The following is a 17,691-nucleotide window of genomic DNA, read 5'->3' on the forward strand; positions in this document are numbered from 1 at the left end:
CCCTATTAACACAAAGGCAAGGACTACAATCCCAAACCCTAGACAAGCCCCAACATGCTAGGTTTACAATTTGTAAATCCAATCACCTGTTACATTCATGGTCTAGGCTTCTCAACAATAAACAAACCCTAGAACAACCAAATAAGGATTTAGAACAATAGATTACCTCCACCAGGGTAATCCCATTAAATGACCAACCCCCTGAAGAGTCGAATCAACTCGCAAATGCTCCATTCTTCAAGGTAGCATTGAGAATCAACTATACAAGGTTTTTGGCTCGAAACCCTGTTTCACCACCCTTTATGCTTCCACAACATGTTTTATCACGTTTCCCTCGTTTTTGTTAGAATTCTACACAAAACATGGCCCCATTTGGCTTAAAACGAGTCCAGAAACCATGTCTGATTGATTAGTGGCCATCTTATAAATTCTGAAAACTCATTGTGCCAAAAAAATATGTAATGAGGTGCATATTTTTGCTGCTACTTTGGGCAGTAGCAGCTTATTTCCCTCAGTGCCAGCTAAAGAGTGGTAAAATGGGATGTTTCAAATGATTGTGTTCTATTAAAATATTTGATAAAACTAAAAGTATTTGTTTTAACCGTTGTACTTTGTTTGGTTGTTGTTATTGTGTCGTGCAGCTTGTGCCCTTGCTATTTTCTGTCTTACCGGGCTGTGAGCTCACTCCATTTAATGTGACATCACGGAGGAGTAGAATGGTGATACGAGATACAACGGAGTTTGAGGGCGACCCGAAGCTTTCTTTTTGTTTACTATTACTTTAGTAAATGATTGTAGTAGTATGTAGCTTCATGTAAACTCAAATAGAGCGACTTTAAATCTTAATTTGGGGACGCACCTTAGATTTGTCACCAATAGGTATTATTTGGGATTTCTTATTTATGATATAATTGTTGTATCTTTTTATTTTTAGACTTGAATTTTGACTAGTTTTATTATGCTTGATTTTGTGAATATTATCGATCGTTTGATTAGCACCATGAGGGCTGTACCTTTACCTGTATCTGGTTTAGGTCATGATAATTATTGTATGGGGCCTCCACGTGGTGCTTCCACCTTCTGCCAAACACGCGTAAGGACATAATAGGCTTCCAAAAGTCATCATTCATGCCCATATGCCTCTATAACATTTCCAAACCTTGTCCGCACTAATTCTGACCTATCTACACAATCGACTTGTTGTCTGACTTCACCAGAGCTGCCAAAACTCATGTGCGTCACCTAAACATCGCTGGAACACCTCCAAACCTCGATGCATAATTGCCAAAAATAACGACCTTGAATCCAGTTTAGCAATTGAAATATAGCTCTAATTCAAGTCCCATTAGTGTTCTAACCTTGAAGATGAAGAGCCTATGGGAGAAAGTATCATGTCTCTCATTCTCGATCGTTGTGAATATTATCAATCGTTTGATTTGCGCTCGTGAGGGCTGTACCTTTACCTGTATCTGGTTTAGGTCATGACAATTATTGTATGGGGCCTCCACGTGGTGCTTCCACCTTCTGCCAAACACATGTAAGGACATAACAGGCTTCCAAAAGTCATCATTCATGCCTATATGCCTCTATAACATTTCCGAACCTTGTCCGCACTAATTCTGACCTATCTACACAATCGACTTCTTGTCTGACTTCACGAGAGCTGCCAAAACTCATGTGCATCACCTGAACATCGCTGGAACAACTCCAAACCACGATGCATAATTGCCAACAATAATGACCTTGAATCCAGTTTAACAATAGAAATATAGCCTGATTCAAGTCCCATTAGTGTTCTTAACCTTGAAGATGAAGAGCCTATGGGAGAAAGTATCGTGTCTCTCATTCTCTGCAATTTTTCCCCTTTTCTATTACTTTTCGTGGAGACGCCAATCTAAGGGCCCGTTTGATAACGTTTCTGTCGTTTTTGTTTCAAGAAATGGCAGAAACATAAATTTCCGTTTCTAGAAATAGAAACGGAATTGAAGGTGTTTGATAAGTCATGTTTTTAGAAGTCGATGGTAACCAGTGAAAGAATTGCCACAAGTCATTTGCCTGGGTCGTTTCTTGAACCATAAATAAGTAAAAATTTCTATTTCTATTTCTATTTCTATTTCTAAATATAAGTGAAATGAAACAGTTTTATCAAACGTTTTTTGCTCCGTTTCTGCTGTTTCTGGAAACAGAACGGCAGAAACGCGTTTCTTGAAACGTTATCAAACGGGCCCTAGATTTTAACTGCCAATCAGGAATAATGCTGTTGATTATTTTATTTGTGTTTCCTGGGTGTAATTCATCTACAGAATACGCCACAACGATAATGGAACTGAAATGAGCCATCTCTCTCATTCTCTTTAATCTTGTTTTGTTTTTGTTTTACTACTCTAAAAGCGCAGAGCTACAATATCTAGACGGAGACCGGAGGGACAGTCAATGGAGCTTCCAATGGCCCATTGCACTTTCCCGCATGAACAATGCGAAAGTCTTGTGATTTTGATGGGATTTTTTAGAGTGTAGGGAAAAACATGCAACCGACAAGGATATTGTCCTCAAACAAATACTCCGACCCCAGTGAACTAAACATGCCACATATTTTTTAAATCCTTGGGAATGTTGTCAAGTTTTACCACTCCTCATTTCCCATCCTATCAAAACCCCTGCAATCAAACAAGGCTTTAGGGACCTAAATAATACCAAAGCTTGTAATAGTTACCAGAGTAAGTAGAAGAGACGAAAATGGAGAAAGAGAAACTGAGATTGAGAAGAGAGTTATGTGATAGAGAAAAGTGCTCTATTGTGAGTTTGTGACCAGCAATATATTTATATTAATCAACATTGACTCTTAGTAGTTAGTCTACTAAGTGTCAAAGACCTAATACAACCAAAGTCAAAGCTAGAATCGAAACAAAACCTTTAACTAAGCCTAGTGACCTAATTACAATAGGAAAGTTCAACCATAAACTAACTTAGATATAATTCCATAGAACAAGGTTGATGGACACCCATGGACCCCCGAACCGAGACACACGCTAACACTCCCCCTCAAGCTAGAGTTATGACTCCTATACCCAACTTGGAACAGCCATTGAGAAACACAAGCTAGAACAGTGCATTCATGAACAAATCACCAAGTTGATTGCTGGAGTTGACAAAATGAAGTGGAAATAAGCCTTAGCATAACTGCATTTCTCACAAAGTCGCAATCGACCTAAATATGCTTAGCCCTCTCATGAAAAACTGGATTACTAGCAATATAAATTGTAGTTTGATTAACACAATACATCTGTACAAGTTTAGTGACGGAGAACCCCAATTCTAGTGTTAGAAACTTAAACCACATCAATTCTGCTGCAGTATGAACAATAGCTCTATACTCAGCCTCAATACTAAACTAGGCCACAGTAGTCTGCTTACTCCTTCGAGACAAAAAATTACCACTAACAAAGTGCAATATCCAATAGTCGATCTACGATCACTGGCAGAACCAGCCCAATCTACATCAGAGTATCCCATAATAACAGTGCAATCATGACGAAGATAAAGACCTTTTCCATAAGCATCTTTAAGATATCTCGAGATGAAACAAAAAGCATCCCAGTGAACATGTTTACAACTCTCCATAAGCAAACTAATAAGTCAACAGCAAAGGAAATATTAGGACTAGTAATAGGTAAATAAATAAGTTTCCCAACCAATATTCTATATTGATTGTCATCACACACACACCAAGTTTCAAATTAGGATTCATAAGGTTGTTAACAAGTTAACAATCCAACATACCAATCTCAAATAACAGATCGAGAACATATTTCCTCTGACAGGTTCACACCCTTCGTACAACGAACTTCAATCCCCAAAAAATATCTGAGCACCCCCAAGCAAGGATTAAAGTATCGGTATCGGTCGCCGTATCGGTCACCCAAAATTAAGATACGTATCGGAGGGTATCGTATCGTATCGGAGATACGCTAAAGATACACACATAAATGAATAGGAAACATATTTTTAAACACTTTTGCATAAAGAATTTGTTAAAAAAAAATTATTAATAACATGTATTATGCATAAACACTAAATTGAGGGTATCGCACTAAGAATTCAAGGTTTGTAGTTGTCCCATAATTGTAAAATCCTTGTTCCCAACCTTGATTTCCACTTTAGTTAGAGAGTATGGCTGGCAGCAACTTTGGAACAAAAACCCCTCAAAAAATCGTGTTTTTTTGAAAAATTACCCATCTTGGCCGTTATATAACCATAGCGCATTGTATCAGTACATACCGATACTCACCGATACATACCAAAACGTACATTTCACCTCGATTTTATATTTTCCATAAAGTCGTATTGGTGCATATCGCATCGTATCGATGTGTATTGGTGGTGTATTGATGCATATCGGTATGTATCGTAGGATATATATCGATACGAAAGGATTTTAAAAATTCCATGTATCGTATCGGTCGGTTAAATTTAAGATACGTATCGGAGGGTATCGTATTGGTATCAGAGATACTTTAAACCATGCCCCCAAGTCCTTCATCTGAAAATGCCAATGGAGATATGTTTTGATGTATTCAATGCCAGAAGAATCATTACTTGAAATTATAATTATCAACATACACAACAAGAATGATGACCTCGTCCCCACAACAATGAACGAACACTGAGTGAATCCATAGCCAATAACTTTGTTGAACTTATAAAACTAAGCACAAGAAGATTGTTTCAGCCCATAAATCACCATAAAGAAAGGCTAATCAAGATTCACAGCCAAGGAGATAAGAGTAAGAACAGAATTAAGATGCGCCATTGGAGAGGTCTCAAAATAGTCAACACCATATGTCTTAGTAAAGCCTTTGGCAACAAAAGGAGCTTTCAATCGCTCAATAAAATCATCTAAAACGAACTTAACTGTGTACATCCAACGACACCTCACAAGCTCTTTTCTTTAGTGTAAGGTAAAGGACCAAGTCTAATAATCTAACATCGCATACATCTCCACATCAATACCACGTTTCCAATAACGCAACAATGCTTCCTGATACTTGGTAGGTATTAGCACAATAGACAAAGACAAAGCAAAGTTGCATAACAAAGGCGGAATACGAGACTATAGTTCTAAATCTCGATCTGAACTTCAAGTCTTAACTGAAATTTCCCAGTTTCGAGCAGGATCGAAACAAAACCGTCGGTCGAATTGAAAATGTTATTGGTTTTGACAATATTTCGGTAGTTTACATATCAAATTTTGCCCCAAAAGTACCTGGTTTCGACCAGGTTACGCAGGTTTTGACCCATATCTCAGGTTTGAACTAGGTCAAAATCTATCTCGAGATCAAAAATCTTATCCTAGGATGAGACACTAACAAATTGAGAAACAATTGGCAACCACGTGGTGGAATTTAGATACGAAGATAAAATGCAAAGGCTAAACCTAAACTTGGCCGCAATTTGCAGCAGCCCGGCCTCACTCCGGGCTGCTCTCCCCCACCCCTCAGTCCTTCTTTCTCCCTCTACCCCTCCACTCACTATCTTTTCTTCTCCTCCCTTTCCCTCTCACCCAAACTCTTCTTCTTCCTCTTCTGTCTCACACATTTGGGGAGGTCGTGATCCACCCCTTGCCGTCTCCCATGTCCTTTCTCCCATCTTGACTCAGATCTGGTGAGACTTGTGTTGCTGCCCTTCTAGTGCGACTTGGTGCTGCCGGCCTTGATACAGCTCTAATCTAGTCCTTGATGGATTCATCGGGCTCTGCCGATTCTATTAGATCAATCGTTGGCTTCATCAGTGTTCTTCGGGCCCACAGCCACTCTTTCGTGAGTCGTTATGTTCGGGTATGGCTTTGTGTCACCGGTCAACCGCTGCTCTGATTTGGATCCCTGGCCAGGTCTCCAGATCCTCCTGGATCAATTTGTTGGCTCCGTCGGCGCTCCCTAGGCCTATAGCCCTCATCCTTGAATCGCTGAATAGTTCAGGTGTGCCTTTGTGCTACTGACCTAGTCGTTGTCCTTTCTAGATCCTTGCAGGTTCTCCAGTTCCTCCTTGATCAAATTGCACAGCTAGCACTCTCTTTACATGTCACTTGCAAGGCTTGCAGCCCTCAAAGCTGGCAGCCATGCTCGGCCAACAGCCGCTTCACTACTGTCCTCCACAAGGTCGGCGCCCCATCATCGCGGTTGTCACCTCTGCTAGACCAGCTTCTCGCTTGGTCATGGCCCTCCGCAAGGCCAAAGCCTTGCCGTCGTGGCTGCCGATTTTGTCGTCAAAGTTGTAATTCATGTCTTGGCGGCTTGGAAGTTGTTCTATGATGATACGATAGGTAAGGTTAGGTGGAACCCTACCAGAAAATTCCTTGGTTGCCCCTCCTCTTTGCTTCTGCATTTTGGCTCGTCTCTAAGCCCATGTTTTTGGGCTTTGAAGTTTTGAGTTGTGTGGGCATATTAGCTCTTTCATTTTACCCCATGTGGGCTTGGATTTGAGTTGTATGGACATGTTGGCTCTTTTTTTTTTTTTTTCCCATGTGGGCTTTTGGTACCCTCTTAAGAGTTTGTATTTCTCTTTGTGCTTGTAACTTCCCTCCCACCCCCTTTTTTTTAAATACTTCTATTACCCATCCAAAAAAAAAAAATTTGAGAACAATGGTATGCAATCTAAGACTATTGAGTATAAGTACAAATAACTTTGCAAAGAGCAACCAGAAAGTTAGGAATGGAGGATCCTCAGGCAAAGGTTCTGATGAAGTAAAGGGGCGGTAGTAAAGGATCTGCTTTATGCGTCAAAGTTGACGTCGGACGACACTTGTAGACCTGCACTAGCTTAAGTGAAGAATGAATAGTGGGAGAATCAGTAAGGGGAATAAAAGCAGGAATCGGTGGAGAAAGTGAAACATCCGCTCCATCTGACAGCTCTCAGTAGAGAAATATGTTGATGTGTATTTGGATTATAACATTTGTAACCTTTTTGTGTGCAAGCATATCCAAAAACCACACTTGGTAGCACACAGGGATAACTATTAATGACCAGGAAGGTTACGAACAAAGCATATACTCCCAAACAAACATGAGGGTAAACCAAATAGAGAGGCATTAGGAAACACCATAGGAAAAGGGGATCTGTTATTGAGAACAACAGATGGCATGGGAAACCTCTAGCAAACATGGTTTAAAGTATCGATACGTATCGTACCGTATCGACTAATACTTATCGATATCGACCATTACCGATACAATACCTAGAAATTTTAAAATCCTTTTGTATCGATATGTACCCTACGATACATGCTGAAACCATGGTATCAGCATGTATCGTACCGTATCGGCCGATACATATCGGTATCGTTAGCCATCAATACGATACATATCGATATGCTACATGAAATTTTTTTGATATCTTCTAGTATCGGCGTATCGTATCATATCGGTATGATACGTACAATACCTGCGATACATACGTAGGTATGTATCGGCACCTTTTAAAAGGCTAAGGGCCTTAAAACAGGTTCTTTCCATCTCCTCCTTGAAATAAAACCTCGTTTCTCCATTTCTCCTTCTTCCCACTTGATTCAAGCCTTAGCTCCAACATTTGAAGGAAATAACAAGTGAACAACATTCGAAGCAAATCTCTAAGTGGATTTATACTTGCAAGTGGAGGAAGGCCCTTGTTTTTTAAGAAGGTTCAAGTTGAATAGTAAGTTCTTACAAAACCATTCTTATTTCAACTTTAGGTTATATTTACCAATTTCTTTTACAAATCTAAGGTCCCTCATTATTAGAATCACAATTTATGCATAATAACTACAAGAAAACACGAGATTTTAACGGATTTGCACACTTTTTCAAAAAAAAAAAAAATTGAGGGTTTCAATTTTTTTTCAAATTTCTTAGATCTATCCATGATTAATGGTCCAAAATGTTTGGATTTTTTATATGTTGTTCACAAACAAGTAATCTACAAGTTTGAGAAAAAATATTGATTTTTCTCAAAAATGTGTATTTTTTTATTCCAAAATTAATTAAAAATTAAGAAAAATACAAAAAAAAGGAAATTTAGTTCATTCAAGTTTTAAAAATAATGTTATAATTTATAAAATACATAATTTATGATTTGAAATGAAAACCACACTTTTTCCGCAAAAAAAGCAAGGATTTCAATTTTTATTTTTATTTTTTTTGTTTCTTAGATCTACTTAAATTTATTAGGCCACAATATTTCAATTTTTTTATATGTTAGTTAAGAACAATTAATCTACAACTTCTACAAAATATATATATATATATATTATATTTCTCAAATGTTTGTATTTTTTTTTAATTCCAAAAATTCATTAAAATTTAAGAAAATACTACAAATACTATTTTTTTAGAATATTCAGTTCATTTTAGTTTTTAAAAAATTATAATTTAGTAAATCAATGGTCATGATTTGAACTTAGATGCACACTTTTTTGGGGGGAAAAATGTGTATTTCAAGCTTTTCTAAATTAGGAAAAATGCAAAAAAGTCTTTTTTTTCTTTACATGCATTTCATTTTAGTTTTAAAAAAATGTAATTATTTACTAAATCAATTAATAAAAGCATATTAAGTTTCATTATGTATCTTTGTAGGAAGACGGCGCCTAAAGGACGGGCTAGGGATATTGGATGGGATTCAACCGAGAATGTACAATACAATAGGTTGTCGACAAAATGCAACTATTGTGATGCCATCCACCTAGGAGGTAGAATTACCAGATATAAACATTTGGCAAGAGGGTTTTCTAATGTTGCCAAGTGTACAAAGTGCCCAGATGACATACGCAAAGCAATGAAGAAGCACTTAAGGGGTAGTAGTGATAAAGTGAAATAAGTTGTTGAAGATGAGGATAGATTGGTTGAGAATCTAGGGATCATAAGGATTATGAAGGATCCGATATGGAGGCAGAGGATGAAGATCAACAGTTTGCACGAGCAATGCATATGTCAAGGGAGGAAGCAAGAGAAAAAGAATGGACAACAGAACAGTTGAGAAGTCAATCTGTAAGACCAGCACGTGGTGGCCTGATGATTCATGAGCACGGTGTTGGCTCTGCAGGTCGTCCAAGTGTAGATAAGGGCACGGGCTTGGATCCAACATTTGGCAGTGTGAACAGTATGTTAAAACAAATTGTCAAGAAGTGGTAAGGACAAGGGGAAAAGGAGCCTAGATATTAGAGATATGAAAAATGCATCATATAAAGAGCATGATGAAAGGCAACAAATAATGGAAGAGATTTTTCAGCCAAAGACATTGAATAAAAAAATTGGGAAAGCAATCTCTAGGTAGTTCTACAGTTCTATGATTCCCCCTCACAAAGCTAAAGATCCATACTTCAAGGCTATGGTCAAGGAGATTTAGGCATGTAGAAAAAATGTGAAGCCACCCACACCTCATGAACTTGCTGAGCCATACTTGGATGCTATTGTGAAAGAGGTGGATAAATACATTGAAGAGTTTAAATACAAGTGGTCTGAAGATGGAGTGACCATCATGTGTGATGGGTGGAGTGGACCGACGAGGATGTCCATCATCAATTTCCTCGTATATTGTGATGGGAAAACAATCTTCCATATGCCTTTCAATGCATCCACATATATCAATGATGCAATGTATCTGTTCAGATTAATGGATGAAATTGTGCAATGATGCGGATCTGGATTCCAAGGACTGAAATCAGATTGCTTAGGGCCCACAATATAGTAGGCCCAGCTACAATATGCTAGTAAAAGGGTAATTTAGGAGGATCCAGATCCTCTACTATTCCCCATCATGTTATTCCTTTGTTATTCTAGGTGCAGAAGGTGACACGTGGTGAAGCTGAAGTGGATGGCTAGGATGAGATGAGAGAAGATGAATAATAAGGAACCGATTTTGACCGAATAAACCAACACTCAAACCGGTTTCTTGTTTAAACCAAGAAACCGATTTTGCACTTCTTGGAACTTCTAAGGGTGGTCGGAGGAACTGAGATCCTAGGACTAGAAAACAGAAGAAATTTAAGGTTTCTTAGATTGAAGGAATGGGTTCGTTAAGGAAGGATTTGGGACAGAAAAGAGAAGTAAAGAGAGGTTTTGTGAGGACTGGTTCAAAGAGTTCAAGGATGAAGAAGTGGGTGGTTTGTTGAACAGGGATTTGGGGCTTCTGGGTAAGGATTTTAAGGTCTCAAATAGTGACAACTTGGGTTTGAACGATCAGAGGAAGGTGGGTTATTTGAATGAAGGATTAAGGGTTCCTGTGGCTGCAGAAGAGGGTTTTGAAGATGATAATGATGTCAGAGTGAGAAGAGAAGAGGGAAGGAAGAAACAGAGATTGAAGAGAGATCTGCAAGTGCCTGAGCTAAGAGTGGAAAATGGAGGGAAGAACCCTAGACTAACGCCAGAGCCATGCATTATATGAGAGGGTAATATGGTCAAACCAGAGTTTTAAAAGACCTAAACAGCAGCCCACGATTTTCAGTCTTCTTCTCCTTGTCATGAGAACCAGAAACCAGCAGGAAAAACTTCAGATGGATGCAACTCCTTCGATAGACCTCGGTTTGGTCTGAACTTCCAAACGAAAGCTGCCAACTGTAAGGTCTCATGACTCCGACAGATAAGCACCTCAAACAAGAAGCAAGAGGAACTGCACTACCCTACAACTCAAGCCTAGCGGTAAAAGGGGAACCAAACTTGCAATCGGTTGATTTGTACACAGAGGATGACTTGGGGAAAGGAACTCCGGGATTCTGATCGCCTATGAGGTTTCTAAAGCCCACCCAAATCTCAGGGTCAATTGATTAGAAACCAAGCTTCAATGAAGCTTCCTTTTAGATCTGCTACTATCGCCCAGAACAGGGTAAGAAAAAAAAAACCAGAAATAAAGATGGAATAAAGTAGAAGTAGAAGAGTAGAAGGGGAGAGATTATTAGAAAAGGAAAAAAGAAAGAAGAAAAAAATTCAGGGAGGGGAAGAGGGAGACATAAGGTTGACAGCAGCCATGGGAGACACCCAAAATTATCAAGTTCTAATTCTTCAAAATTTCAATCTGTCTCTTACTAGTGATTTACATGGCTTATAAAAGAAAAATCAAAGTATTAAAATGGAAACTAATCTAAAATTAGAAACTAACTAATACCAAAAGAAATTGTTTCTAAAACCAAAAGGAAATCAAATCAAAGCTAAACTTTCCCTAGACCCATCGCCCTACTGCATCAGCTCTCCCGGTCTTGAAAGAATTCGACTCCGTCGAGTTAGGTCGTGCCCCCAAGATACCCTTGTAAGTTGTTCCCTGATTAGGTGACACGTATCTCGAAGCAGAAGATGCGAACATAACACCAAGAGGAGGAAGAGTAGGCTGACGTGTCACTGGAGCAGGAGTCAGTAGACAACATGGCATGTTTGATAATGCGTGTGACCTCATTAAGTACATATGACCTCCTTGCTTCACCTTGATGGTGTTCCGTGCACCATCATAGAGAATGCATGCATGTCGTTACCATAGTCGCCCTAGGAGAATGTCGTAATGTGCCAATGGGATGACCAAATAGGTGACATGGTATTGTAACGGCCCAAACTGTAAGTGAACTCGAACAATTGCAGTGGCCTCTTCTCGAGTTGTGGGTCCAAAACCTTGCACGTGAATCTTCTTGAAAAACAGCTTTTGTGGAAGGTTGTGTGATCGAACAAATTCAACAGATATGAAGTTTGCTTCTGCTCCGGTATCAACAATTGTATGAACATTAGTAGGTTCAGAACCGTGCAGAAGAGTACCCTTCTGTCTGAAGAGAGGAGCCTTGTCAACTAGTCTATTTGAAAATGATGAAAAACTAGCTGAACGAGCTTCTACATCCTCATCACCATAGTCGAACATATCTTCCTCGAGGGAATAAGGATATAAAGCAGATTCATCCTCACTTTTCTCAATCGGTTGCTTCTCTGTTGCATTCACAGAACGAGTCTTGTTGGGACACTTTTTGGAGTAGTGACCCTTCTCGCCACAACTATGGCATCTGATGTTCTTCAAGCCATCACTGTCCTTGTTGAACTCTGACCTTTTTTCTTCAATTCTGCGAAATTCATGATTCTTTTCTTCCATACGTGGTGGTCTATAAACTGAATGAGTCTTGAGCATACTCTTCTAATAAATAGATTTCTCTTCAGTTGTCTTGGCATAAGCCGTTGCAACATCAACAGACCTGAAATAAGTGTTAGCCAACTCAAGTCGAATCTCAATACTTAGCCCATTGATATATCACATCACCCGTTGCTAGTCTGTTTCCTGAAGTCGACATCTTGAAGACAGTTTGTGGAATTCGAGGGTGTAGGAATCCACATCTTTGTTCCCTTGTTGCAAATTAAGTAATTTATAGAACATTACATTTTCATAATTAAGAGGAACAAATTTTTCAGTCAGGATCTGCTTCATGACCTCCCAATTGGTAACGGGTCCAAGTCTTCTAACAAACCTTGCATGCAGTACATCATCCCACCATGAACATGCATACCAATAAACTTGGTGATGATGGAAGAGACTTATATGCAAAAATCCTTTCTACTTTGGTAAGCCAGTATAAGAATTCTTCAGGTCCCTTTTCACCACTGAACTCTGGAACCTTAACTTTGATACCATAATCTCTGTCAAAAAATTGCTGGGTAACATCCTGGAGGACAACTGGATTAAGTTGCTGCCTCTAAGTGTATCTTCGATCCGTAAAGTGTTGATCTGAGGAGGTAGTGTAGAGGATCCTTCTTCAGCTTGCTTGTCAGACCTCTTCATGAACGCAGTCATCTCTTCCATAAACTTGTCAAACTTGGCTTCAGTCCTCTCAAGCCTGGCATCAGTATTCTGTTGGTTCTTAGCTAACTCACGATACAATTTGTGCAACTAAGCATTGGTGATGTGACCTATCATGGTTAGAAAATTGCAAGAAAATTTGGCTCTGATACCACTTGATACGGATCCAGATTCCAAGGACTGAAATCGGATCGCTCAGGACCCACAATGTAGTAGTAAACTCAAATAATAAGTAGTGGCAGTTCTGTAAACAAATGGAACTTTAGAGAGGAGTGGCAGATTTGTAATTAGATGGAACAAAAGGCCCAGCTACAATATGCTAGTAAAAGGGTAATTTAGGAACCAGGGAGAAAATAGGAAGAGATAATAAGGAAATAAAAGTGAGGGTAGTATGGTCAAACCAGGGTTTTAAAAGACCTAAACAGCAGCCCACGATTTTCAATCTTCTTCTCCTTGTCGTGAGAACCATAAACCAGCGAGAAGAAACTTCAGATGGATGGAACTCCTTCGATAGATCTCAGTTTGGTCTGAACTTCCAAACGAAAGCTGCCAACTCTAAGGTCTCTTGACTCCAACAAATAAGCACCTCAAACAAGAAGCAAGAGGAACTGTACTGCCCTACAACTCAAGCCTGGCGGTAAAAGGGGAACTGCAATAGGTTGATTTGTTCACACAGAGGATGACTTGGGGAAAGGAACTCCAGGGTTCTGATTGCCTATGAGGTTCCTACAGCCCACCCAAATCTCAGGGTCAATTGATTAGAAACCAAGCTTCAGTGAAAGCTTCCTTTCAGATCTGCTAGTGTCGCCCAGAACAGGGTAGGAAAAAAAAACCAGAAATAAAGATGGAATAAAGTAGAAGTAGAAGAGTGGAAGGGGAGAGATTATTAGAAAGGGAAAAAAGAAAGAAGAAGAAAATTCAGGGAGGGGAAGAGAGAGACGCAAGGTTGACGGCAGCCATGGGAGACACCCAAAATTATCAAGTTCTAATTCTTCAAAATTTCAATCTGTCCCTTACAAGTGAATTACATGGCTTATAAAAGAAAACTCAAAGTATTAAAATGGAAACTAATCTAAAATTAAAAACTAACTAATACCAAAAGAAATTGTTTCTAAAACCAAAAGGAAATCAAATCAAAGCTAAACTTTCCCTAGACTCATCGCCCTACTGCATCATACAGGACAGTGCCAAATTGTGACTGATAATGCCGCAAATTTCAAAAAGGTTAGTGTCTTACTTATGGTGAAGTATCCCACCCTATATTGGATATCTTGTGCAGCCCATTGTATTAATTTGATGTTCAAGGACATTGGTAAAATGAACAAAGTGCACAAAGTGGTTTCTGATGCCAAGATGATCACCAACTTCATCTACAATCACAACTGGCGTTGGCATTGATGAGAAAGTACACGAAATGTGACTTGGTGAGGCCCGCAGCAACATGATTTGCAACAAATTATATTGCACTTGATAGTCTTGAAAACCAGAAAGAAGGGCTGGTTAAGTCATTCACCTCTACTGAGCGGTTCACTAGTAGATATACAAGCGCTGAGATTGAAAAAACTATTCAAGACCTAATCACCTCAACAAAGTTTTGGGAAAGGGTGTCCTAACTTATTAAGATTATGCTACCACTCTTTCTGGTACTTATAGTAGTTGATGGGGATAAGGCACAGACTATGGAAAATATAGTGCATTGTATGGAAATTGTCAAGCAGAAGATACAAGATGAGAACCCAAAGTCATGCAAAGCATTTTTTAAGATTATAAATCACCGGGGAAAAAATGCTGGTTCAAGACCTTCATCGGGCAGGTAATTTCTCAATTAAATTTTTAAGTGACTTTATTAGTAATTTAATATGCTCAATTGTTAACAATAAATAATATGTAACCATGTTAATCAGTTGGTTGTTGAAGAAGTAATTTGAGATCTCAATAGGAATAAAAAATTTTCAGAACCTTGCCACAAGCTTCAATATGCAAAAATTTGAATCCAAAAGATTAGATTGATCACCCGATGGAAAGTAACAATAAGGTAGTAGAGACCCTACTACCAAAGCTTGTAACCAGAACCATAGAAGGGAGACGAAATGAAGAAGAAGATGGAAGAAACTGAGATTGAGAAGAGAGAGGTGTGATAAAGTAAAGTGCTCCACCATGACCAGAAATATATTTATATTAATCAACATTGACTCTTAGTTGTTAGTCTAGTAAGAATCAAACACCAATAGCAACCAAAGTTAGAATAGCTAATTAGAAATGGAAAGTGAAACCATAAACTAACATAGATATGATTCCATGGTACAAGGTCCATGGACACCCATGGACCCCTAAACCAAGACACTCTCTAAGAGGTCCCAACAATGCTAAAATTTTACAAAATTCTATCCTTATTATTAGAGTTTCTATCACTCGAGGTGGCCCATAGCAACCCAAAAGTAGGGTTTTAGAACCCAAGGTTGCACTATAAATATTGAATTATTTGCATAGTTGACGCAGTGCCAAGGCGAACCAAGGCGTTGGAGGGTTGCGTAAGCGCTTAAGCGACAAGTCGCCCACCTTAAAGCAAACAAGTGATATTTTTTATTTTCCCTCTTTTTAAATATTATTTAGTATGCTACATATACCTTGTATCATAAAAATTCAACATTAAGCCACATCAAGTCATCAAAAATCAACATTAAACCACATTAAATCATCAAAAATCAACAGTAAGTCACTTTTCTTTTTATAAATAAATAAATTCATTACCAAGGAGATGAGAAATGTAAAAGGGAAAAAGGGAGGGAACAAAAATAAAGGGCTAGGAGAGGCCCAACAAACAATCCCAAACTAACATCTAAGGGCAAGGAACAAGCCCCACAACTAAGAAATGATACATCAAAAAGGGGGGAGATGATAGTGGTGGGGAGCCACCAAGAGACAACAGTAAGCCTGTTCCTTGGGGTATCGGGAACCATACGGTGGCAAAGGCAGCCCAACTTCGGGCTAACATCGAAGTAGATTGCTTTCCAAATCTTGTCAAAGAAGCAAGAGTTGGAAGTCCATCTACGAAGATTGTGTTCCATCCATATATGGTTAATAGTAGCACAAAAGGAGAGATTTCCAGCAATATCACAAATGGTAGGACCCCGGAAAGTCATGTAAACCAAAATCCATTCTCTACTAAGGGGAAGAATTCTTATACGAAAAGGCCAATAGGAGCTAAGGACTCTCTTCCAACATCAAATCACATTAAGTCATCAAAATTCAACATTTAGAGAAATGTTCTTGTGCTATAATAAGTTTGATTGGTCAAATAATTTTATTTTTACATGAGACATTTTGTATTAGGTAGAACACAAAACCAGCTTTCCAACAAGTCTAAGATTACTTAAATATTAATTTTAATGACAAAGTTATGTTCCGGGCAAACATTTTAAAGTGCACGAATGCTGTTAAAATCGTCTAAATGAAAATAATTTTATGGATATCAAAACAAAATATCATTTTACCGGACATCTAGTTTTTAGCAATATTTTACCATGATAAGATTTATGAAATTGTCAAAATCGGGAAACACCCCAGCATTTTAAAGTTGAAAATTGTATGTACAACAAAAAAAAATAGTTTTTGTTTTGGACTAGGGGGGTTGACTTTTTTATCTTTTTAAAATAAAATTTTTAAACTATTTTTTATTGGATTCAAATGTATTCGCTTATTTATGAATAATATCTTGATATTTGACATAAATAAGTGTCGCGACTGCAATAAGGCGACAGTCGCCCAGACTCCAATTAGGCCGCTTGGACGCCTAGGCGATGCCTTGACAACTATGGTTATCTGTGCCATCTAAAATTTGTCTAATTACCCAAAAACATGCATATCCAATTAAGTTAATATAATTAAGCTACCTTAGCATATTTACAAAGCCAATACTCACCTAATATATGATGAAAAGAGAGAAAAATGCAGAAGAGATAAAAGGAAAATAGCACACCTACCTTTAGCTCTGTTCACCTGATCCATCATGGCAGCTTCAGACTCTAGGATTACTGAATTTTTCTTCCCATCTGCAATGTTAATGTTTGCCTGCCTTTCTCCTGTTAAATTCAAGAGGAGAACACTTTAAATGATAAGAGAAACCTAGATGATTGATAGTAAGGAATAAGCTCACAATATTGAGTCTGTCAGATGAATATTTTCCATTGCAGCGAGGTGAGCCTAGGTGGTGGCTGGGCAGCTTGGTGCCTTGGCACCTAGGCAGCTATGGCGTCCCTATAAAAGTTTATATTTTATTAGTTCCTCCATTTAAAAAGATTTAATTGAAGTAATTTTAGTAAGGATTTAAAGTTTAGGTTGTGCACCCTCATACATATTATCATATCCCATTATTCATTTAAAAAAATAATATTTTAGTTTTATATTTTCATATCACCATCCACATAGTAAACCCCCCTCTCTGTCTCCCCCCCCCCCACCCCGCAAAGCAAGGTGCAAGGCTCCATCAAAGGTCATGACAAGCTTCCTGAAAAGGTTTCGACGAGCATGAACCGGTAGGCATAGTTGTCAGGGCGTCTAGGCGACCCAAGGCGTTGGAGGGGTCCAGACGCAAGGTGACACCATCAAGGCATCCAAGACGCCCTTTTAGTTCTAGGTGACCAAGGTGCCTAGACGATGCCTTGACAACTATGCCAGTATGCCTTTCTTCCCATCTCTTCTCCAGCAGTGGCAGTCACAACCACTGCTTCAACTTTCTCCAGCACCGGCAATGACTGCAGTTTAGCCAGCAGCAGCATTGATGCCACTTGCTATTACTGCTGCTTTCTTGTTTTCTTCTTCGGAAGTAACGTCAGTGACTGCTGCTGTTACCTTCAACAGCAGCGGCAGTGAATGTTGCTGCTACTCTTTCATGCACTTCTTCTC

General features: G+C 38.8%; 1 protein-coding gene across 3 annotated transcripts in view; it reads right to left on the reverse strand.

Annotated features, from left to right (window-relative positions):
- The window catches only part of LOC122081736 (stomatin-like protein 2, mitochondrial), a 63,428-nt gene that overhangs the window by 26,274 nt on the left and 19,463 nt on the right, over positions 1-17,691 (reverse strand). For all 3 annotated transcript variants that reach the window (XM_042648964.1, XM_042648965.1, XM_042648967.1), the window contains exon 6: positions 16,770-16,868. In XM_042648964.1, coding sequence (XP_042504898.1) covers positions 16,770-16,868 — 99 coding nt within the window. The remainder of the gene's footprint in view (positions 1-16,769; positions 16,869-17,691) is intronic.

This window comes from Macadamia integrifolia, chromosome 6, assembly GCF_013358625.1.
Source record: "Macadamia integrifolia cultivar HAES 741 chromosome 6, SCU_Mint_v3, whole genome shotgun sequence".
NCBI classification, from domain to species: domain Eukaryota; kingdom Viridiplantae; phylum Streptophyta; class Magnoliopsida; order Proteales; family Proteaceae; genus Macadamia; species Macadamia integrifolia.